We start from the raw sequence: 24,787 nt of genomic DNA, 5'->3' as shown, positions 1-24,787 counted from the left end.
GCTCCGTTCCAGAGAGAAATTAAAAACTTGGTCTTTTACAAGCAGGATGAATAATTTAAAATGGAAAGTTCACAAAGTAAATGTTTCATTTCCTTTTCACTTTCACCTTAAACCTTTAACATGTTTAAACTTTCTTCTTGGGGAAGTTTGGGAAGTTTAGTCCTTAGAGACCAGTTTTCTAGGCGATTGAGGGATGCTGACTACCAGAAGGATCCAAGTTTGTTGCCTGATTTCCTGTCGTTGTTGATGACTGTTTATTGAACACATGCTATGTGCTAGATTTCCGATTGGCACTGGAAACATGGAGAGGAATCGAGCAGGGCACCTGCCTCGGGGCTTACAGCAGCTTAGTGATGTGGGGGTTGTTTTCTCCATACGAGTGGACATCAGGTCATAGGGAGGCCCTCACAGTGAATTCGCTGAATTCCACAGTGGTGAAAAATTATACACATAAATCAACGAAGATTGAACATTCAAATGCGTTTTGTACATGTTTGTATTAAAATGGCATCCATAAGTGATACAATTGTTAGTGTGATTTCATAATACACGAAGCTCTCCTCACATGCTGGGAGAACCCCAACACGGCTCTTGAGGCAGGCCCCTGGGTTTCTCAGGACAGAAACCTCTGACCTGGGACCTTTGAGGGCCTGACCACCTCTGATCTTCTGCACAACCACCGTGGCGATTCCATGGGGAGCATTTCTTGGCTTCCCATGCACTTCAGTGGAATAGTCTTGTGAGCATCGCTGTGGCTGCTTGTGGAGGCTCAGAGTGCTGTAGGACATCTAGCGATCCTCGTCCTGAGCTGGAGAGATGGCCTTCTAGAAAGAAAAGCAGGAAAAAGTACTTTCCACTAAGTCAAGGTAGTAGTATAACCAGTGGGGATTGAGCCAGATAAACCTTTAGCAAGTTACTTACCTGGGAAAGGTAGGTCATATGCTTGTTAGGTACTGAGCCCCAGTACCTCCCATCCCCACCAGCTTTGGGGTCAGGCTGGAGTTTATCAGAAAAGCCCGGGCAGGAAAGCAGAGGGAACAGGTTTGGAGGAGGGATTCCCAGGGGGCAGGAAGCAGCATCAGGGTGATCCAGGCTGGCCAAAGCACAGGTACCATGGCTAGTGTGGGAACTGTGCTCAGGTCATTTTGTAGTGTTAGCAGTCTGTGGTTCTTCACCAGATTCATTTTCCCAAGGACTGTTTTTGAAAGAATGCATTTAGACTAGAAAGGGACAGGTCAGCTCAGCTTCTTGCAGAAGTAATGCAGTAAGTTAACATGATGGCTGAGTCACTGGGTGTAATAGCCTTTGAGATGCAAAGCCTCGTGGGAAGGGGCTGGCCCTGTCTTAAATATCTTTGTCTTTACTCATACTTGCATAGTTTTTGTGTACAATGGCATTTGTATCATTTTCTACTTTCAAAAACATTGATCAGTGTTCTTGAAGCTATGAGCAAACTCACAAGACTATTCCATTGAAGTGTATGCTGATCATTGCCTTTTTCTTGTTTGTCTTTTAACTTAAGCTTAGAATCTTATTTAGGGCCTAGTATTTCTAATGGCTTTCTCAACTGTTTATGTGGAATTCCCTTCCTGGTTTACTATTTCACACCCATGAGGGACTGAACGTGCAGTTACTCTTTGCTTTAGTTTCATTTTATGGACAGGCATGCCTTTGGTTTCTTCCTGCCAGATGCGCCTGGGCCAAGAGCAAATGGGTTTGTTACGAAGGTTAAAAATTAGTTTGTTTTTTAGTTGATGAAGATCAAGGGGAGGGCTGCTGAGAATGTTCACCTTTGCCCTCTAAGTAAGACAGTCACCTGGTAGAATTGGGTGCGTGCTTTGGATATACACGCGGACAGCTGAGAGTGGGCAGGAGGAAGGCACCCCAAAAATGGCCTATGTGAGTTTCAATTTCAGAATATTTAAGACATTTCACTATTTTCAAATACACATAGCAGCTGAAACTGGACTAATGAAATATTACAAAGTGGAGAACTTCTGCTGTTTATTCAATACGTAGATGAATGTGATTTATCAATTTCCTCAGCACCCCATCTTTTGTAAGGCACTATGTTAGTGGGCTTGTGATCAACATCAGTCAGTTATCAAGTTGCAGATGAGTTCTTCTAATGGACGCAAAGTTACTCTTTTAAGCACTGCCTCAGTGTTATTAATTCACAGGGTAAATCCAGCTTTGTAGATAGGCAAAGGGAAACTCCAGCTCAGTCCACCTCTGAAGGCTCCCATTCCACACTAAAGGACTCGAGAGGAGTGGCGAGGTTTCAGTGTGTCAGAATGAGGCCAGGAATCGCTGAACTGCCGCACGCAGAACACAGCTCTGGGTTAGAACCTTTGGCCCAAGTGCCCCCCCCCCCCCCCCCCACATGGAGGCATTTCCTTGGGCTGTGGATTCTTCTCTCACAGTCACAGTAAGTTTTAAAAGGCATGTTGAGAATTCTCTTGCAGCCCCCTTGCCCTGCCCTTGCCCGACCTTTGCTGTCAGTGCCCTTCCTCATGGTCCATTTGGTTTTGTCAGAGTGATGGCTGGGTGCCCAGGACTGTGGGTGAGGCTCTGGCGCCCCCCTTCTGCCTGGCCTCGAGACCAGGGGAGTTCGACCCCAGCTCTCTGGGCCCACATCTCCAGCCCTTGCTCCAGCCAGGCCGGCACTGCCCAGGGTGTGCCTGTTGGTTCCTGGCTATCAGTGGCCTTCCCTCTTTTCTTCTGACTCTCCTTGTCCTGGTAGGAAAGGCCGTCAGAGTCCACTTGTCAAAAGGAGCCTTACCAACTGCTCTGGCTTCCAGTGACCAACCCCTCTGACTCCACAGTGCATAGGTCCTGAACCAGATTGGCATCAGTTGGGAAGCAGGAAGTGAGCACTCAGAGCAGAGTAACATTTTTTTAATGGTTGAAATTTGTTTTGGGCCTGGAGACAGGGTAGGTGTAGTGCAGGGGTTCCTAAACACCAGCAGGCGTCAGAAAAATTCTGCTTTCTGGACCCTAACCCCAACCCCAAGACTTCTGATTCAGTGACTGAGGTAGGCCAGAGAATCTGCATGGCTAATGAGGGCTGCTGATGCTGCTAGTCCAGGGCCACACTTAGAGGACTTGGGATGGAGGTTTAAAGAGCCTGGTTCCTGGTTCCAAAATTTCATAGCCGCGTGAAGGCTTAACATCTGTGAAATTGTGGGGATCAGGTGTTTTGTATGTGAGAGAACACTATCAGTATTAGTCATTATTAGTAACTGTTTTGCCAGGAGTCGGGACAGGCATTGTGGGATGGTGGCAAACATCAACACGGGGAGGGATAGCTGGGCTCTGCCTGTGCGTCCTCAGCACTGCTGTTACCTGTGCGATCTGGGGCCAGTTATTTAAATCACTGAAACCCTAGTTTCCTTATGCATAAAATGTAGACAGTGGTGTTTGTCCATCTTCCTCTTGGTGGTTGTGAGAATCAGACGGAGTATGTTCTGAAGGGATTTGTGGGAAAGGCGCACCATGATCATCCACAGCAGCCACTACGTACGGTGTCTGTGTGCACAGCGCTGCTGAGCAGATGTCTGTGCTGCACAGCCCTGCGTGGCACAGCGGAGCCGTGGGTGCTATGCCTCCGGCGTGCGAAGGGGAGCCCCTGGGTGGCCTGCCCTACGCCCGAGGCCCCGCTGCTCACTGTCGCTTTTCACTCTCCCCCATCAGCCGTCACTTGTTTTCATTATCGGGTGTCAACCACCCTCTGCCTGTCTGTCCACCTCTGAGCTTTTGTCTGGTCTGACTTGAGGCCACACTAGCAGTAGCCAGACTGGTGAACAGAAAATTGATACCCAAGCCAGGGCAATATGCAGAATCCCACACAGACATCTTGACGTCACAGTCATCTCACTTGTCATCTCCCCATTTTAAATTAAAGTTGCCTTTAATTTTCAAGAATTCATTTCATAGTTTGCAGCCTCAGTCTTCCTCCCAGTATAAAAAGATTTAATACTAACTTTTTTCCTCCTGGGGGCCATGGCTGGTTCCATGTCGTTAATATTTGTGAAGCACTTTGAAACTGTCCATGCTCTTTATTACGATGAGGCCTGTGGGGAGCATGAAAGGAGACCATGGGGATTTTCAGCTTCAGCCACACATTTACATAATAATTATAATATCATCATCGGACTAAACGCTGCACCCTGAACACTTTGTGCTCCTTTCTGTATCCGTGAACCAGTTTTTTGCGATCACGTCTCTTTTCCGTATTCTATGCTAGGACAGGATGATCTGCGGAGAGCCCCTGAGCAAAGCAGGCATCTTCGCCCACTCGACACAGCGGCCTGCCTTCCCTCATTGTTTCTGGGGCCTGCGGGTGTGGGGGTGGGGAGACTTGGATTGTGTTTGCCTGCATTCGCACCAAGCGTACTCTTGCTCTCTGGGCTTCTTTCAGGCTTAGGTCACAATAGGTGTTGGTTTGGCCCCGCTCTAGTCCTTTGTAGACATCTGCCCACATCACAAAGCCCCGAGTTTGGCACAGTCTGCGGTGATTGGCAGTGCCTTCCCGGGCAGAGTCCAGTCCTGGAACAGCGGGGGTTGCAGGTGCATTGGCACGTGGTGTGGGGAGCACACAGGCCTTGCCTACCCAGCGCCTGGCGACGCTCAGCAACACCGTCCCATCCCTGAAATATCTTGGCCTCGCGGGCTTGTCACTCCAATTAAAACTTAAACATGAAAGCAGCACAGGCTGCCTCTCCCTTTGTGCTGCAGTGGAGCGTGGACCGTGCCAGAGTATGTCATGGAAACTGCTGGGGGTGCTCTGTTTCAGGGATCTGTGCTGTCAGGGGTCCCTTTCTTCGAGCTTCACATCTTGCTGGTTGCTGCTGCTAACTGCACCTGAGAGGCAAGTTTCTGTTTGCCAACAGAAAGTCACCTTTGGGATGGTGGTGAAAGTCATTTTCCACATGTTCGCAGATACGCCTGTTACCAAGCCTCGCGCGCTGACTTATCTCTGGCGAGGACTTACAAAATAGTCTCTCTGGCTGATTGTCAAAAATTACATCATATCGGAGTAAACTGCTTTTAAATCAGACATCCATTATTCATGTATATTAACTGCTTTTTTATTTTTTTATTGGCTGTTTTGTGTATGATTTACTCTTTTCTCACTAGCCCCCTCCCTTGCCAGTTGTCTGTCTTGTTTTTTGTGTGTGTGTTTTTTTAATCTTAGCTCATCTGTGAATTTATAGGGACTGTTCACTTAGCTTTGTATGTCAACATTAGTGCGGGGACCCTGCTTTTTTTTGTAGTGAAATTTTGTTGTTGTTGTTAATCCTCACCAGAAGATATTTTTTCTGTTTATTTTTAGAGAGAGTGAGTTTGTGTGTTTGGGGGGAAAGAAGAGGGAGAGAGAGAAAGACATCGATGTGAGAGAGAGACATTAACTGGTTGCTTCCCAAATGCGCCCCAACTGGGGCTGGGGATCAAACCTGCAACCCAGGAATGTGCCCTTGACTGGAATCGAACCAGTGACCCTTCAGTACACAGGCCGATGCTCTAACTACTGAGCCACATTGGCCAGGGCTGTAGTGATATTTTTTACCCCATTTTGTGGGTCATACTTATGTTGGGTCAGAATAGCAACTTGGGTCATTTACTTGAGTAAAAAAAGTAGTCTTTTTCTTTTGTATCCTTTATTTTTTAAAATATGCATTCTTAGTCTTGTACTTCAAGATCTTTACTGAATGGAACTGTACCTCCCGGTTCTGAAACGGCTGAAGATGTTGCTGTTGGTGGAAAGCAGATTGACTGAATGTGTCCCTGTGTATGAGGAGCCTATCTGTGCTGTGACGCCGGTGTATCATTCGCCTGTCATTGACAGACACAGGCAGAGATGTGTAGCGCTTACCACTCTTTCATCAGATGTGTGCCGAGTCCCTGCTATGTGCCAAGACAGGGCAGGTTCCGAGGACGCCTCTGTTCACTCTGCACCAGGACGCTGGAGGGTCCCCTGTGTGCCTGCATCCTTGTAACTCGCCCTGAGTCAGGACACTTGCTGCTTGGAATGATAGGGCAGGACACAGTTTGTTCTATTTATTTAACCCCAAATCAGCATTGTTGTTGTTTTGTAAATAGTCAATACTTGTCTACTTTTATGCACACTTACCTGAATCTTAGCTTACAATTCCTTTCAGTGTCTCAGACCTTTTTTTCATCTTCCAAGTATGTTTTTTAGAAGTTCTTTTAGTGAGGGTCTCTTAGCTACAAGTGTTCTCCATGTTTTAATTTAAAAAATCTTAATTCACCCTCATTCTAAGGTAGCGTTGCTAGTCCTTTATAATTCTAGGCTGACAGTTATTTTCTCTCCGCCCTTTGAAGACATTACTTGTTGTGACTTCCACTGAGAAGTTGGCTGTTGGTCTAATTGTCATTTCCCTCTATGACTCTCTTCTGTGGGCTGCTTTTAAGATCGTTTCCTTGTCTTTAAGTTTCTGCGGTTTCATCTAATGTCGCTAGGTGTGAATTTAGTTTTATTTTTCCTATTTGGGATTCCTTATGCTTCCTTCCTTTAGTTATAGAGAATTCTTAGCCGCTGTTGAAATTCCTCTCCCTCATTTTCTCTGCTCTTTCTGTGTGGACTCAGGTGAGATGTGTGCTGGACCAACACGATGTCTCCTCCCTGCTGCCACAGCTCACTCGCCTTTTCTCTCTCCGCCTCTGCTCTTTCTGTGTGGACCCAGGTGAGATGTGTGCTAGACCAACACGATGTCTCCTCCCTGCTGCCCCAGCTCACTCACCTTTTCTCTCTCTTCGCCTCTGCTCTTTCTGTGTGGACCCAGGTGAGATGTGTGCTAGACCAACACGATGTCTCCTCCGTGCTGCCACAGCTCACTCACCTTCTCTCTCTCCGCCTCTGCTCTTTCTGTGTGGACCCAGGTGAGATGTGTGCTAGACCAACACGATGTCTCCTCCCTGCTGCCACAGCTCACTCACCTTTTCTCTCTCTTCGCCTCTGCTCTTTCTGTGTGGACCCAGGTGAGATGTGTGCTGGACCAACACGATGTCTCCTCCCTGCTGCCACAGCTCACTCACCTTTTCTCTCTCCGCCTCTGTTCTTTCTGTGTGGACCCAGGTGAGATGTGTGCTAGACCAACACGATGTCTCCTCCCTGCTGCCACAGCTCACTCACCTTTTCTCTCTCCGCCTCTGCTCTTTCTGTGTGGACCCAGGTGAGATGTGTGCTAGACCAACACGATGTCTCCTCCCTGCTGCCACAGCTCACTCACCTTTTCTCTGTCCGTCTCTGTGTTGCCTTCTGAATAATGTCTTAGTATCTGTCTTACAATTCACACAGTTCTCTCTTGGACTCTGTTTAATTATTTGTTTAATTCATTCATTGACATTTCGATTTCTAGAAAGTCTATTTTATTTTTGTTTTTCAAAGATGCCTAGTCATTTTTCTGCTTTTGACCCCTCCCCTTTTATTTCTGTAAACATATTCTTTATCTGATATCCTTGGAAGTTGAAGTCTTCTGTTTGTTTTCTGCCTGCCTCATGTGATGAGTTGTTTTTCTCTGTATTTGGAGTTTTGTTTTGATTGTGAGCTCATATTTGGCTGATGTTAGTTGTAACTCTCCTAAGGGTCTTCCTCCTGAGAATACTTGTGCCAGGAACCAGAGGGCATATTATCAACCTGAACATTCTTCAAACTGGTTGCCGGGCATGGGGTTCTGGCCTTGCAGACAGTGTGCATTCAGCCTCTGAACCTGTACGAGGGCAGACGTGTGACGGCACACCCCAGGGCAAACGTTTTCCGTGATGAGCCGAACCCGAGGCAGACGAGTCTCCAGGGCGACTGGTCTCTTCGCCAGTGGACAGTCGTTTTTTCTAGCTTGCTTTCCACTGAGTGAACAGCGTCATGAGGCCCGCTTTGTGCCGAGGCCTTCGTTCTGGTGTTCCACTTGGCGCTGGCTAGAACCTTGGCCTCTGTTCCCAGCTCTCCAGGCTCCTGACACCGGTGGGTGTCCCAGAGCACCCCCGGCGTGAGAGCTCACTTCCCTTCAGGATTTAGTGTTCTCCATTTGTTGTTGTTGTTACTTATTGACAGAGAGAGAGAGAGAGAGAGAGAGAGAAACGTTGATTTGTTTCACTTATTTATGTATTCATTGGTTGCTGCTTGTATGTGCCCTGGCCAGGGATCGAACCCACAACCTTGGTGTATTGAGATGACATTCTAACCAACTGAGCTACTTGGTAAGGGCTAGTATTCTCCATTTTTAGCTCCTCAGAATTTTTCTGATTTCTCAGAAGTTAAACAGATATGTTGAAGGAATGTTTATTAATAGACTGAGTCTTATCTAGCATTTTTGGTGTTTGCAAACAGGAAGGTTTTCCAGACATTCTAGTCCACCATATTGTCAGAACTGGACACAGTTTGGGGGTCCTAGAATCTGGATGTTATGGAATGTGGTCTGTGGAACCTCCTTCTATTTTGTGTAGGATGAAGCGATTCCGTGTAAAAGCCAGCAGCAAGATTAGACATCTAGAGATGGGGGTATGTTAAGCAAAAAAAAAAGGAATATGAGTAATAATAACTACCCAGACTGTGGTAGGCTCAGGGTTTACCTGACACTGTACCCAACAGGCGGTTTGAATGCTGAGACCTGGCACGTGCTGCGCTGTAGTCAGAGCTGCAAGGATTAACAGTAGGGTTTCTTTCCCAAGGAACGTGTCATCTAGGTCCAGCACCGGGTTCACAACAGACGGTGGGGTGCTTGGGAACAGCCTCAGCTGACCTGCTAAAGTGACAGTCTCGTCCTGGCTGGTTTGGCTCAGCAGGTGGAGCATCTGACTACGGACCAAAGGGTCTTGGGTTCTGTTCCCAGTCAAGGGCACATACCTGGGTTGCAGGTTTGATCCCTGGCCCCTGTTGGGGTCATGCAGGAGGCAACCAATCATTGTGTCTCTCTCACATCAATGTTTTTCTCGAGTGCTCTCTCTCTCTTTCTCCTTCACTCCCTCCCTCTTCATCTAAAAACCAATGAAGAAACATCCTCGGGTGAGGATTAACAAAATAAATAAATAAATAAAATACCAGCCCCGTTGGTGACTCTCCCAGCCTCCAGTGTGTGAGAACCACAGGTCTGGGAAGGTCAGCGGAAGCGAAGGCCCGGTGGAAACGCCGGCGGAGGTGTGCAGACGGAGTACCTCCAGCACCGGCGCGAGGCCGAGCCTGCGTGCTCAGGCACCAGAGCACCGGGGGCGGGGGCGGGGCGGGAGGCAGTGAGCCTGTGCGCTTACCTGCTCTACTCCAGGGTTTGGCTTCTGTCCGTGACTTTCTCTCTCGTAAGAGCAAAATATATGTGGTAGTGAGGAGGTAGGTTATTGGGGATCAGAAAAAGTAGGTAGACTCCGTCATCTCCAAGAATTTCAGTCAAGTCCCCATGTCTTTATTTTTCATTTTCCTTCAATCCAGCACTGCGTCTCCTAATCCTGTGCTCTGTCACGTCCTCCCCTTTTTATTTATTTTCCATGGCTTTTTAGGTAGAATGGAAGGGAGGGAAAGAGGGAGAGAGAAAGAGAAGCATTGATGTGAGAGAGACACATCGATTGGTTGTATCCCGCATACACCCCAGCTGGCGCCCGGGATCGAATCTGCAACCCAAGGACGGGCCCGTGATGGGAACTGAACCCTCCACCCTTTGGCCCGAGGGCCGATTCTCTCATGGCTAAGCCAGAGTGGCCAGGGCTGCTTCTCCTTTGTTTATGGTGGCAGACAAGTTAGCTTTAATTCACAAAGCTTTTTGAATGCTCTGTCTTGTAAGGAAGCCTTCTGACCACTCCTCACCCCTTTGGAAGGCCAGTGCCGGGTTCTTAGGAGGTGAGCAGCTGCTCGGGTTGATACTACGGTTGGTACAATGCCTTTGGCCGATAAATGAGTGTGAAGAAGACTAGATTTGTAAACGTAACTGAAGAAAACACAAAGGGGTTCCTTTTTTCATCATCAGCACATGACCAAAAGTTTGGGGCTGCAAGGCTCTGTCATCTCTTCACAGCCATTTCTGGGTGCAGTGGTGCTGGTCTGATTATGAGGGTGCCACAAACTAGTCCTAGTTGTAGGAAGTGTTTGCAGTGCTAAATCCAGTTCTTCCTCGGTGAAGGAGGACATTGGCCTCCTTGAGCTCACCCCACTGCAGGGACAATAGCCACTTGTCAGCTCTGTCCTTCATGGTTTGGTTGGAAAGCCAATCCTGGGCACACTAACTGGTCTGCGTCACTCCTGGGGGGTGCAGAGCCCACCTGCACCAGGACAGTGGCTGATGCTTCCCGGACGTTGGGCCTGCGGCCTCCTTCCTGACTCTGCACAGCTGTCCCTGCTGCTCACACCACAGCTGCTAGGCTATGGCTGTAAGGTGGGTCTCTTCAGAGAGGCGAGTCCCTCGCATGCAGGAGCAGGACAGCTGGTGGCTGCGCACCGGCTGGCGCAGGGGGTTGTTTCAGCTAGCAGCAGGGGGGCTTCGCACGTCATCCGCCATCCCTGTCATTCCGGCGCCCACTGCATTGAGGATGACTGATGAATACTGGGGACTGGCTGTTGAGTGAATTAGAGCATTATTTGTCTAAAAATTAGAAACAGCCCCAATATCTATGAGTATGGAATTCTAGATCCATAGAGAAATTCTGTGCTGCCATTAAAAATAACAAGATTTTCCTCGAGGTATTGACGAGGAAAGAACTCTCATATTGTTCAGCAGGAAAGATAAATTGTAGAAAAGAATAATTGTATACACACATACAGGGAGAGGGAAGAGACCGATAGGCACAAGACAGACGCATATAGAAGCAGCCTGGCAGTATGTACACTGAACTGTGAAGAGGTTTCCTCTGAGAGATGGATGTGCAGAGGTTACCACCTTTTGTCATGTATTCTGTTACGTTAGATTAACTTGGACAAAATGACAAGTTAGGATTCTAAGACTAGGATTTAGGAAAATACTTTAAGATCTCTAAGAAGAAAAAAACAGACAGATAAACAGAACGTTTTTCCCAAGTTCTCTTCAAACAGTGCTCACTTCCCCAGGTGCCTCCAGATCTGCCTGGAGGCTGAAGCGGAAAAGCCCCAGACTGCTCGCCGCATCTCCTGTAGTCATCTTTGCAGCTCTACACCGGCCTTCACGTGGTTTAATTGTTCTGGAAAGTTCTTGAAGAAGCTTCTGATGCCTATAAAAATTTGCCCTGTAATCACTAAGCTCTTTCGCAATATCCACTTGGTACTTAAAAGAAAAAATCCCCAGTAACATCTATTGATTTCGTGGTCACATTAGTGCAGAATATTTTCTCCAAGATTTTAGCTATGGGTATACTGTCTTTTCCTTCTTTCCAGCATGTCCATACACCTCTGAGGGTGAACCAAGTGGCCATGGGTTGAGAGTCACCCGACTAGGGCAATAAAGAGAAAAATTAGTCTAATGCATGGTCTTAACAAGAGGGAGAGCGTGAGCATTAATAATTAATCTCACTAGTCTGTGGCAATCAGATAAAATGAAGTCCCATTTGCTCAACCTTATTAAAAGAGAGAGAGTATGGGAGGGAGGAGGGAGGAGGAATGGTAAAGGTCGTTAAGGGACTTGTAACAGGGAGGAACCGCCTCCAAGACGGGTAATGTGTTTTCTAATCTCTGTGGCCTTTAACTAAACGCAATGGTGAAGGTGCTCTCGGATAGTTCTGATCCACTGAATTATTAGGCATTGTTGAAATACTTGGCTCCTGACAACTAACTTAGGTGTCTTTATGCAGAGTGTCTTTGGGGAGGGATGAGATCTCACTGTGTAACCCTCAAACGATCCGTCTACTTGTCAAGAAAGAACTTCTAGAAAAAGTAAAGAATGGGAACTGACTCAGATTTTCATTCTTATAGTTATCATGGACATTTTGTATTGTAAAGGCCTACCTTCCTGCTATAGAAGTTGAAGTATTTTAAAAACAAGATAATTGAGTCCAAGAACCCTATTGAAAGGTCTGTAATGACAAGTGTAAAATCTTACTATTATGATAGACTATGAGGTTGCTGTTTCTAATTTTTCTACCTTCAGGAAGAATAGTCTTATTTTGGATATTTTAGAATTGTTGAAATTTTCTCAGAAAGTTTTATTTTCAGCTACATAAAGATAAGAATAAAATTTATCTTGCTCACTATATTCTTTATGGATTAACAAGGCGTTTTAAACTTAGAAGTCTCCCTCTTTTGGATGCTGTTCGCAATAGTTAGTTAATATTAGAGTGTTGCCTGGACTATTAGGAATTTCAAAAGAGACAGTGAGATTGATGGAGTTTAAGGTGGAGACAGTTGATTCACTTCTCAATACTAAAATTGGAGCCTGTATACCGATAGCTAAGAAATAAATAGGTTAACAAGAAAAGGAAAGCACATTTTCATATGTGTACTAAGAGAGGAGAATCTCGCTACAAAATATCCATATTAAAATTTTCATGCCCTGGCTGGTTTGGCTCAGCAGTTAGAGCATTGGCCCGTGGACCGAAGGGCATGTCAAGGGCATGTACCTGGGTTTTGATTTGATCCCCCAGCCCCGGTCAGGGTCCTGTAGGAGGCAACCAGTCGATGTTTCTCACATTGATGTTTCTCTCTGACCCTCCCTCCCTCCCTCCCTCCCTCCCTCCCTCCCACTCTCTCTGGGGATCAATGGAAAAATATATTCAGGTGAGGATTAACAAAACAAAACAAAAAAACAACTTTTGAGTTCAGTGATTAATTTTAACCCCACGATCAACAAAATAGGATGTGTACACAGAACTCTGTTAATGAGGAGGCTTTTGTACTGTCCTCAGTATTTACAACGGTGACTGACCCATAGCAAGCATTTAATGTTAATTAAGTTGAACTGAATTACTAAGGTTTTTTGTTTTGCTTTGTTTTTAAGTAAGAGACAATTTTTGGAAAGATTATTTATAAATCATCTTTTTTCTCTTTTTGCTGGAGAGAAGGCACAGAAGTGTTTACATTTAGCGAACCCACTGTCTAGAAATCAAGGAGACCTTCTTCTTGGCCTCCATACCTTATGGAGCAGAGCTTAACACTAGCAAGTGGAGAGTGACTGATGGGAGAAACATTCGGGACCGGGACCGTGTGTCTGGGTTTGTAGTTCAGCCTAGAGGAATCAGCTGGCGGTTAGCTCTGCACGCTCCATCCTCCTGGGTGCTCGTATGTGCTTCCTGTCCCCTGCGGTGTAAGTACCGGGGGAGGAAAGAGCCCGTGCTGGCCCTGCTGCAAGGCTCTGGGTCTGCCCTTTCCCGGCCATTCCAAACCAGAAGCCGTGGGGCTAGTCTGCACGCCTCTTCTGTTAGAGACCTGGGAACCTGCTTGACTCCTTGCCATTTTCCTTTGTGTCTTTTGAGTTTATTTGCACCTTGGACCAAGGAACTCTCTGGATTTTCCTTTATTTCCTTTTGCATTTCTTTGTATCATTCTAACAGCCATGTCCCTATAATATCAGTACCTGGAAACGGTCAGGATACTAGTGGCAGAACATCTTTAATAGGCCCGGGACGACGCTGAGACGGAACGCTGGCTGTGGTCTGCTGGATGTGACGGGACACCCGCTGTGTTTCTTCCCCAGATCCTGGTCTACAGCCTGGAAGCGGAGCGCTGCCTCTCGAAGCTGGGGAATGCGCTGGGCGACTTCACGTGCGTGAGCCTCAGGGACAGCCCTCCCCATCTCATGGTCAGTGGCAACATGGACAGGAGGTACGTCTGAGGAGCAAGCAGATCGTGTAGACACAGCAGTTGGTCAGTCCTGGCCCCCAGCTGTGTGCACTCACTGCCGCTGCCGCTCACACTCCCCGGCTCCCACTCCCGCCCTGGCCGCCTGAGTCCAGCCTGACCCGTAAATACTGTCTCTGTGAACTTGGGGAACAAAGTCTTGTATTAGGTAATAGTTGGACAGCTCTGTCCCTGCCTCCTCTCTGCAACACCATGGGAAGGTTGTCTTTTAAGCCATTTGGTGGACGCAGTTGGTGGAAGGTCCAGTGAGACCACTTGGAATATCTTTTGTCTCCCTGCTGCAAAATTTGTTTGGCATTTAAAAGCTCACTTTCTTATATTAAAAACAATAACCTAAGGGATGAATCATGTTCAACAAAATAGGGTTGCCTGCCAAATGATGTCAAGAGTGTGTTTCAGAACACTGTGGTGTCCCTCTGGTGATGGGGGAACGGGACTTGATGTGAGCAGATTCCAGTTTCTATTTAGGTGATTAGCAGTCTTCTCTGTAACGTATTGGCTCAGGGAGTCGGCCTTTCCCGGTGCAGGGTCCAGTGCCAGCCACGGCCGCTCCAGGATCCATCAGCGAGAAAGGATTAAAGTGTTTGAAAAGACTCTCTGAGTCCAAATTCTGTTTTTTTCCCCCTCCCCATGCTCTCTCCCCTGTCTTTTCCTTTTTTAATTTTTGGCTGGTTATCTGCCATGTCTGATCCAGTGCTCCGAAGAGAGGTAGCATGGCTAGAGGCCAGGGTCTGCCGGCACCCCTCCCCCGGGCCCAGCCCCAGGCTGCAGGTGGCGGGCTGCTCGGTGGGGGGATCAGATCTCGAGGCGGGTGCTCCTTCGTGCCAAACCCCCAATCTCTGTCGCACTAGTGCGGCAGCTTGCAAACATAATTATTTTGTCAAATAATATTTTCAACTCCTGACCTTCACCCCTCTACTACCCGCTTCCCTTAGAGCCAAAAGAAAATGTGAGTATACTTGACTGAAAGAAAATACTTGATCATTTTTCTCAAGGCCTCCTAAAATGGCTGATATATCCGAGGCTTGAGAATTGAACTCCTCAGTGTGTCCAGTTTTTCTCTTTAAAAAAAAAAAACTAGGCTTGATAAGTGGCCCCACATGTGTCCCAGTAAATGAAACACATCAGTTTGTAGTTTTACTCTCACATTTTAGTTTCCAGACTGAGCTACACAAAGGCTCCAAGCTTATCTGATAGGCTCTCCCCACAGGGACCTAGCAGCTACTTGCTCTCCAGGAGAGCAAATACGGAGGGCGCTTTGGGGCATCCAGATGGAAGGGTCTGTGATTGTAGGTTATGCCTCAGCCTTTGTGTACAGCATGGCCATTTAGGTGGTCAGCCACGTTCAGACTCCCAGGAAACCAAAGCGGTGTTCCAGAGAAGAGACCTCTGCTTTCTGCATTCAGCCCAGCGGGCTGTGCCTCGGACGCCAGCTAGTGCCAGGGGTAGACAGTGGGAGTGCTCGGTGAGGCTGACTTGTCCTCTGGGGCAGCGCTGCCTGCTTATGCGACCGTTGCCCGAAGAGGAGCAAAATGCTCGGTGTGCGGGAATCGGGTCATTCTGCAGTGCAGATTGACCACGCTAAGTCCATTTTATCAGTCGACCAGTGCTGTGTTTTTAACCCTCTTTCTCTGTGGATGAAAAGAACAGACTAGTGACTTGGAGTTGGGGAGGAGACTCTTCAAGTGGCATTCAGCTGGGGCAGTCCTAGACCTGTGAGCCATCTGTGACCACTGTCGGTACGCTCGTCCACCACCACGAACCAGAGTAGCAGTGTTGGCAGTATGGACTGGAAACATGGGGTTAAACACTGCACATCTGGAGAAAGGAAGGAATAAGGAATCTAAACTTTTAAATGTAGGAGAGGGAAATATTGTGGTTGTTTTTTTTTCCCAAAGGCTTAATGGCCACGAATAGGATCTCATTAGAGGCACACCCAGGCTTGTACAGCTTATATTTTATTTCAGAAGTGGGAGTGAGGGGTCAAGTACTATGAAGAGAACTATATTACTTAATGGCCGATACAATTTTTTAAAACCTGGTCCCTCCTTTTTTTTTTTAATTTAAAAAACTGAATTTCTAATGCATTCTCTTAGTACTTCATCTAAGAATGAAACTTGCTCTAAAGGTACGTAAAACTGCCCCAGATTAAGACAAAAATAGGTTTTCATTAAAAAAGGAAATCAGCTTGAGTTAGTTTTGCAAACATGGTGGGGTTTGCAAGGAGTTTCTCCTTTTGGGTTGGGAGGGTAGGGGGTGGGGTGGAAATAGGCTGAAACTTAAAATGGAAAATAAAAAAGGGTCACCTAGCCTGTCACTCTTTCCAGAAAAACCCAGAGGATAGTGTCTGATGAAGATGAGGAATCTGGTTAGGGCGGAAACCGGGGTCTCACTGGGCTGTGCTTTCCCCTTGCTGGGTGAGCAGGGCTGTGAAGTGAGAGGGGGAGGGGCCTCGCACAAGAGTTTCACACTTTCGGTCAATGAGTTTTTCTAAGTGCGTATTTTGTCTTTTCCTGCTAAAGCAAGAAGCAAGCAATGAGTAATGTCAGAAGAGGAATGGTGTAAATTAGGTGTTAGGACCGGATGCTTGTGGCTGTTCTACTTACCACAGTATCTGCTAGGGCTCAGAGAGTACTTAACACTGGAGGTTTTGTAATTATTCTAAGACGTACTTGTTCTTACATTTTCACTTCTGTGAAATGAGGACGCATCTTTCACAATGGCGTCTTAAAATTAATTGGTTGAATTTTAAAATATACACTAAGAACTGGTGCTTCTTACAATTAGTGGTGTTTTCAATGAAGTGAAAGTATGTATTTGTTCAGTGAAGGCAAAATGAGTTAATAGCTTAGGAATTAGAACATTTAGGAGAAGTTTGAATGGGTTACCAAGCGAAACTCAACTGAAAATAGACCACTTTTTTTCTTTCAAGTTTAATCTCTGGGCATTTAGAATCTGTAAATTTATGTCTTCCACCAGATTTGGGGAGTGTTTGGCCATTATTTCTTCAAATATTTTTTTCTGCACCAATCCCTTTCTCTTCTCCGACTGGGACTCCAGTGATGTGAATGTTAGACCTTCTGCTATCGTCCCGCAGGTCACTGCGCTCTGTTCACTGTGTGTCTTAACTTCGGTTCCTCGGCTCACATAGTATCCACTGGTTCAGCTCAGGTTCACGGGCTCTTCTGTCTCCCATTCTGCCGAGGAGCACATCCGCTGGCTGTTTTATTTCAGGGTTTGATTTTGGGTTCTAAAATTTCCATTCAGTTCTTTTTCATAGTTTCCATTTCTCTGCTTTGAATGTCAGTCTTTCTTACCATTTTACTTTTACCTCATGGAATATAGTTAACAATAGCTGCTTGAAAGTCATTCATGATTCCCAAATCTGGGTTATTTTAGTGTTGACATCTGTTGTTTTTTTCCTCCTTTGAGAATGGGTCAAATTTTCCTGTGATTTTGGGGGTGGGGTATGGCAAGTAATTTTGGGTTATATCCTGGACATTTTGAGTGTTTTGTTGGGTCCACTTTGGATCCTGTTATATACTCCTCTGGAGACCGTTGAGATTTTTTAAGGCAGGCAGTCCCAGTTCAGTTCATTCTGCAGGTTCTGTGCTGCTGTGGGTGCGAGTAAGCGTCAGCTCCGTCCCCAGAGCTGTGCTGTGCCCCTGGCTCTGTCGGTGCATGTGCGTTCGGGTGAGTCTGGTGGCAGCAGGGTCCGTCTGGAGGCGTTCTCAGAGCTTCTGCTGGACCGCTTTGGAGCTGTCCTGCACAGCTCAGAGATGAGCCTGGGATCTCGGGGGGCTCATATGCAGTGCTTGGGCTCCCCTATCCTTTCCAGCCTTCGAGGGCTCCTTTCTCTGGGCCTCAGACCAGAAGATGGGGTTTATCTCAAGAGTTGTACAGCTGCCTTCATTGCTCCCACCATGCAGCTCTGTGACTAGGGACTTGTCTCCGGGGCAAAGCCATACCTTCTCTGCACTGCAGGAGCCTTCTTTCTTAGTTCTTCAGGACAACGAAGTTTCTTTTAGAGTTTCAGCTCCTGCACTACCAAACAGCTTTGCTAGTGGAATCCATCCTCCGAGCAAGGCTGTGGGAGAAGAGGGGACGTGGGAACCCTTCCCTGTGTGGCCACCTCCTCCACAACCCACCATCTTGACCTAATCCTCCAGACTCCTCGGGAATTTGCTTTCGTGTTTGGTCCAGGGTTGTGGATGTAGTCAGCAGAAGACAGAGGCGTTGTTGGGCTTATTCCATCTGGGCCAGAATCAGAACTCTTTCTTTTAAATTGATTCACGTAAATGCTGCTATTGGCAGTAGAGGGCTGTGGTAAATGGGTCCCTTCCCATTCTGTTGCTCTGTCTTCTCATCTGTGACCCGCGCATTCCTTTCTAGTGAGTTCAGGGGTCTAGAATGGAGAAGCTCCTCCGTGCTCTGCTGGGAGGAGTTGGGGGTACAGGTATATGTCAAGTTGTTAGTGAGTTGCCAAGGCAACATTCACTGAACCAACAAATCCCATTGCTTTTTCTCCATAATCTCAATTTTATTTTTAAAATTTCTAGTGGCTTTATTGAGATAAAATTCCATACCCACAATTCACCAATTTAAATTGTACAATTCAGTGTAAAGTTCACAAGGTTGTACAACCATCACCAAGTTAATTTTAGAAAATATTCATCACTTCACGTAGAAGTATAGCCTTATAGCCATTAGTAGTCACTCTCCATTCCCCACCCCCACCCCCCCAGCTCTAGGCAATGACCAATCTGCTTCCTGCCTCTGTGGATCTGTTTGGAACATTTCACATAAATGGAATCATGTAACATGTGACCTTTTGTGACTGGCTTCTTTCACTTAGCATAATGTTTATAAGATAAACCTGTAACATGAATCACTACTACCCCATTCCTTTTTATAGCCAAATAATATTCCACTGTATGACTTTATCACATTTATTAATTCATTTGTCAGGTAATGAACATTTGGGTTATTTCCATTTTTTTATTATGCATGGTGCTGTTATCATTCAAGCACAAATTTTGTGTAGATGTATGTTTTCAGTTCTCTTGGATATATACTTAGGAGTGGAATTGCTGGCTTATAGGGTAACTCTACGTTGAGCTACTTGAGGAACTTTGTCCACATCCTTACCAGTGTGTGCCTTGGTTTCTGATGACAGCTATCCTAACGGGTGTGAAGTGGTACCTCATTGTGGTATTAAAACATTTTTTCTTAAATTTATTGGGGTGACATAGTTCAATAAGATTATATAGGTTTCGGGTGTGCAGTTCTGTCGTACATCATCTGTATATTGCATTGTGCATTCACCACCCAAAGTCATGTCTCCTCCCGTCATGGGAGTGAAGTAAGTCAGACAGAGAAAGTCAAGAGCCATTGGTTTTGGTTTTCATTCTCCTGATTGCTAATGATGTTGAACATCCTTTCATGTGCTGTTTGGTCTCTTTGGATAAATGTGTATTCAGATCTTTGGCCCGTTTTTTAGATTGGGTTATTTGTCTTTTTATTTGTTGAGTTATAAGGATTCTTTATATATTCTGGATACCAGTCCCTTCTCAGACATGACTTGTAAATACTTCCTCATTCTGTAGGTTATCTTTTTATTCTCTTATGGTGTCCTTGGAAGCACAAAAGTTTTTATTTTGAAGTTCAGTTCAACTCTTTTTTCTTTGTTACTTGTGCTGTTGGTTTCATATTGAAGGAGCCATTTCTAGCCCAGAGTGACAAAGATTTACTCCTGTTTTCTTCGAAGAAAGTTTGTACTCTTGGCTCTTACAATGAGGTCACAATGCATTTGGAGTTAATTTTTGTATATGCTGTGAGGTGGAAGTCCAGCCTCATTCTCTTGCAGGTGGATATCTGATTGTCCCGGAATCATCTGTTGAAAATACTGTTCCTTCCCCATTGAGTTGTCTTGGCACCACTGTTGAAAATCAATTGACATTTAAAAGGATATTAAAATAAACTAAATGTTTCTGTGTTTCCAAGTTGAGCCGTGTACCTTATTATTTTGGTGTTATATACATCATCACGTCCACAGGTAGTACCGTGGGCTGGCTGGTTAGGGGTCGCAGAGCTGGTCACGCAGAGCGCTTCAAGACCATCTATGTTGGCTTGGCTGAGGAAACAGGTCCAGGAAGGTTGAGTGATTAGTCCACGGGACTTAGTCCTGTTTCTGGGAACTGAAACTTCAGAGAGACAGCTTTAAAATAGAGAGCTCTCAGCATAACCTAGTTGAATTAAAATGGGCTGTTTTTCTAGTGGCTGTTTCAGATGAATCATTTACTAAAGGCCATCATCATTGTTACATAGATAAAGCTATTGATTTTGGTGTATAAGGTTGTATTTAAAATCCTCTTTAATAGCTCAGGTTCAATGAAACAAAACAGAGTCATGTATTGATTTCTTTTAAAAAAAAATATTAGTTTTCTTGATTAATTTGTTCATTTTTTTTTAAGAGCCTACGTTTTAATGCCTTCTTGCTTGTTCCCTTTCTTTTATAGTTAGAAATATAGCTGAAGGTCAGGTCCTTCTTAATGAAACTGCCGAGCCAGAGTCAGAATAGGCTTCATCTGTGCCATCTAGTACAGTTGGTCTGGTTATTACGTGGGATTATTTAATCCTAAGCAATGGGAAGCGAGCCCTGAGTTGTGACCCCCAATTAAAGCATCTCAGAGCTCACTTCTTGCCCTGACGAACACAAAGTTGTGGTGTGTTTCTCCCTGCTGCCTACTGTTCGAGAGTGAGTGGGGCGTAAATGTTCTATTCGCTCCATCTGCAAGTGTTGTAATAAGTTATTCAGAGCTCTTAGCACAGGACCAACCAGAGCGTGCCTCCCTCTCCGTTCCAGCGCGTTTTCCTGCCCATCAGATGGATGCTCCTCTGTTGGAGTCTTTGGAAGGTTCTGGTGTCTTTTGTTTTAATTGGCGGGCTAGAGCCGACTCCTATGGTGCGATTTTCATTAGAGAGGGGCTGGAGAGAGGGAGTGTTGGAACAGCCCTCCAAACCCAACCATGAATATTAAACATAATATAATTACAGCTTTCGGGCCAATTATTTTTCTTTTCAACGGGCAAAGTTGATGAAATATGCGCTAGATAGGGATTCGCAATATCTACCATTGGCTTCTTTTTATCCCTGGAATGAGTTGTTTTGGCATATGTTTATGCCCGTTTGCTGTGCTACCTGTTTCCCAGCGTCGAGTATTTGATTTGAGCATCGAGGACACAGGCTGTGCCAAGGTGCGCTGCTGTTCAGGTTGGTGCCACGCACGGTCAGATGTTCGGGGCAGACACCGGATTCTGAATGTGAATTTGAACGGACTTCACACACTGTGGTGTTCGCTGTTTCTGTCTGTTGACAAGAAACCAGAGTGATGCCTCTCCAAGGAGATGTCATATAAATGCTGTTCTTTTTATCCTGTGGGGAGAAGTCCAAGTCTGTTTTGGACCATTTTTGTTTTCCTTGGTGATACAAATGCCCGAATGCTGTATCTTTTGGTGTATTTGTTTATTTTGTTTGGAGCCACCCGTGCTGGTATCTAAATACAATAGGAAAACAGATGGCAAACTTTGAACTTCTGGACCAAATTTGTGTTTGCCTTTGTCTCCTTAACAGCCAAACTGTAAATTATGGAGTATACATATTCAACAGAAGGGCTCTTTATGAAAACCACCATGGCAAAATAGACCCTTATTAACCAGATATGTGCTGAAGAGTATTTAGGCTAAAACGTCTTCCCCCATCCTTTTCAGGTTCCTGCCAGGAAGCGGGCAGCGGGGCAGCTAGCTGCAGGCCCAGTCCCTGCCACGCTGATGCCTGTTCTCCCCCGGCCTGTGCACCAGGCCGGACAGTGCCTCTGAGTGCTGGCGGGAGACCTCGGTTTCCTGGCACATTTCACCTTCTCTCCGCATCTCTCAAGTCCCAACTTCCTTCCTGGGAAGGGGGGATCGAACAGCATGCTGGAGTAATAGAGGTGGCCATCAATATGCGTCACCTGGTTGGTTGCATGTCCTAGCCAGGAAGAACTCGCGGATTTTCCCTCTGCGTTCTGAGACGACATCTGTAGTTGAAACAGTGCGTGTATGGGGGTGTGTGTACAATTTAGAGTAACAGAATGCCTGTGCACACCCCACCCAGCCTAAACAGAGAAGGCCCTACCTCCAAAGGCCCCCAGGTGCCCCTCCCAGTCATGAGTGAGTTCTGTTCCTTAAACAACATGGCACTGTCAAGAACAGAATGTAAAAACCACCTTTATGCCCCTCATTTTTCAGTTGCCACTCTTCCCTAAGGTAACAGCTACCGATCGAGTATGTCCTTCCAGAATTTTCTCTTAAAAAATTTTTGGTGTTACTTAACAGGTCACCTGTACATTCAAAGTTGAATTTAAAAACACAGAGACATAAATAGGGAGAAGCTGGTGTTCTGGGAACCGTGAGCCTTTTCTGAAGGGTGTCTGCAGACGCAAGGCTGTGTTTGGGGCCGGCGCCTGGCCATGTGCAGAGATCTGCCTTGTTCTCTGATGAGTGTGCAGGGCCCCTGTCTGCATGCCCTGTAATTGCTTTAACTCGCATTCAGCTGATGGAGCTAGTTAATTGTGCCGTTCAAACTTATGACAACTTAAATGTTTCTAATTTTTCCTGTCAGTCTGATTATCATTCCTTAATAGGTACTGTCTTTTTTCCTTAGGTTGCTTTTAAGACCTCTTTTGACTTTTGCATATTCCTACTTTGTGATACTCTGAGACCATTATTTCAGTATATTCTGTTTATTGCTCATTGAGCGGGAGTATGTGTGTGTCTCATTGATTCTGGAAACATAGTAGCCATTAACTATTTGAATATTGCTTCTTTGTACACTCCCTGTTTTTTCCTTCAGACACTAGCTGAACTGTCCCTTTCTATTCTTACTGTTTCTCAATCCCTCATTCATATTTTTCATCTGTGTAATTTCTGTGCTGCATTCTAGGTAATTTTTCAGATGTATCATCTAATTCACACACTCTTCCAGCCTATCTAATGAATTTAATTTCAGGGACTATGTTTTCATTTACAGAAGTTTTATAAAGCAGGAGTTTCAGTACTCTCACCCCTTCCCCCCCCTTAGGGTGGGCCTGTGTCGAGGTAAGATCCAAACCCACTGGCTTTTGAGATTGGCACCTGCCAACAGCCTCACCCACACACACGGGCCACTGACACCACAGCTCTTCAGGCTGGTTTTCAGCTTGGGCTCGAAGGCGCTTATTTCACAAGCACAGGGCATTTGAAAGGGTGTTAGTTGTATTTTATCCAGCAGTATGAAGTGATTTTCAGTGAGGCGGAGTCAACAAGTTGCTTGAAACAGAAGCCCCATCTTTTGTTACTAAAAACAGTGCTGTGGGCCCTAGCCAGTTTTGCTCAGTGGTTAGAGCATCAGCCTGCTTCTGGGTTGCAGGTTTGATCCTCGGCCCTGGTCATGCGGGAGGCAACCAATCAGTGTCTCTCTCTCTCCCTCCCTCTTTCTAAAAATCAATTGGAAAAATATCCTCAGGTAAGGATTAATAAAAAACAGTGCTGCCCTGGCCAGTTTGGCTCAGGGGTTAGAACTCGGCCTGTGGACCAGAGAGTCCCAGATTCGGTTTCCGCTGAGAGCACGTCCGTCCGTTGCAGTTTGTCCCTGGTTGGGATCGTGTGGGTGGCAGCTACTCAGTGTCTTTCTCTTTCTTACTCCTGCTCTATCGTAAAAATGTCCTTGGGTGAAGATAAAAAAAAAAAAAAAGCGCTATGGACTTGTTTGTGTGCGTTGGTACACATATATTAGATAAATTCCTATAAGCAGAATTGCTAGGTCGAAAGTTAATTTTTTTATTTTGTTGGATACTGCCAAAGCACTCCCCAAGAGGGATCTGTGCTCACATAAGCCACCATAAGTGACTGTCTACCAGGTCTCACCAGCACGGAGGGGCTCAGAGCATCCTACCAAACTGCTGGGCAGATAGGGCACAGTGGTGTGTTCCATTACCGTTTCATTTCTTAATGTCTCTTATCCCCAGTGAACTGGAACATCTTACACATGTTTAAAAGCTCTTAGTATTTCTTTTTCTGTGAACTGTTTTCTCTTTTCTCTCATGTTAACTTTGGATTGTCAATCTTTATTATTAACTTGAAGGAATCAGCTGTCCTATTACCAACGTTTTCTTCAGTTGATCATTTTGCCTTTTGATTCTTTCCCCCCATGTGGAAAAACGTAAACACTTTATATATAGTTGTCAATATTTTTCTTTTTGACTTCTGGGTTTTTAAAAAGGCCTTCCCTATGCTGGTGTAATGTATATGGTAGAACTCAAAGATGAGAAAGTTATGATAGGGTATTTTGCCTTTAATAGCTATTATAATAAGTGGGCTCTTTGATTACGTTTTTAAAATTAATTGTTGTTGCTACATAAGATATAGCTATTGATTTTGACAGTTATTACTGAATTGTCATCTCTAATGATAAATTTACCCACCCCTCATTTTTTCCCCTCTGATATTTCAAAACAATGTCAAATAGTAGTAAAAGTGTGTAGGTCACTAATTTTTAAAGACCTCATTAGGAAGAAGTGTTTTATTTCATCAAATTTTGTTTCAGCATCCATGGAAATGACCATTTTTTTTTTTATTTGTTACAGTAATAGGGTGAATTATACTAATAGAGGAGCTAGATGGATTCTGCTTGTTTGCAGCCTGTTGCTGTGGATTCTGTTAGTTAATATTTTATTCAGGTCTCAGCCTTGCTAGCGATCGATGGACGTCTTCCGTCAGGTTTCTTGGCAGTGCTGGCCGTGTGTGCAGTGTGGAAGTTTTCCCCTTTACCCGTGGGGCAGTTCCTTCCACGCTGGGCCAGGGTCTCTTTTTGTGGGAATGTTTGCTCTTTGTGACTTTATATATTTTTTGGTAATTCTTAATTTCTTCTAAAGTAATTTATTCATCTAAATCTTCACATTTGGAGATTTAAAAAATTAGGTCCATGGAGGTTTTCTTCCTGGTA

At 45.5% G+C, this 24,787-nt stretch overlaps 1 protein-coding gene across 1 annotated transcript in view; it reads left to right on the top strand.

The window, feature by feature from the left end:
* The window catches only part of FBXW8 (F-box and WD repeat domain containing 8), a 104,837-nt gene that overhangs the window by 75,753 nt on the left and 4,297 nt on the right, over positions 1 to 24,787 (top strand). The window contains exon 8 of the mRNA XM_036276245.1: positions 13,602 to 13,729. Within this exon, the coding sequence (XP_036132138.1) occupies positions 13,602 to 13,729 (128 nt within the window). The remainder of the gene's footprint in view (positions 1 to 13,601; positions 13,730 to 24,787) is intronic.

This window comes from Molossus molossus, unplaced genomic scaffold (genome assembly GCF_014108415.1).
Source record: "Molossus molossus isolate mMolMol1 unplaced genomic scaffold, mMolMol1.p scaffold_m16_p_22, whole genome shotgun sequence".
Lineage (NCBI taxonomy): Eukaryota > Metazoa > Chordata > Mammalia > Chiroptera > Molossidae > Molossus > Molossus molossus.
This window is presented reverse-complemented; position numbering and strand designations above follow the sequence as displayed.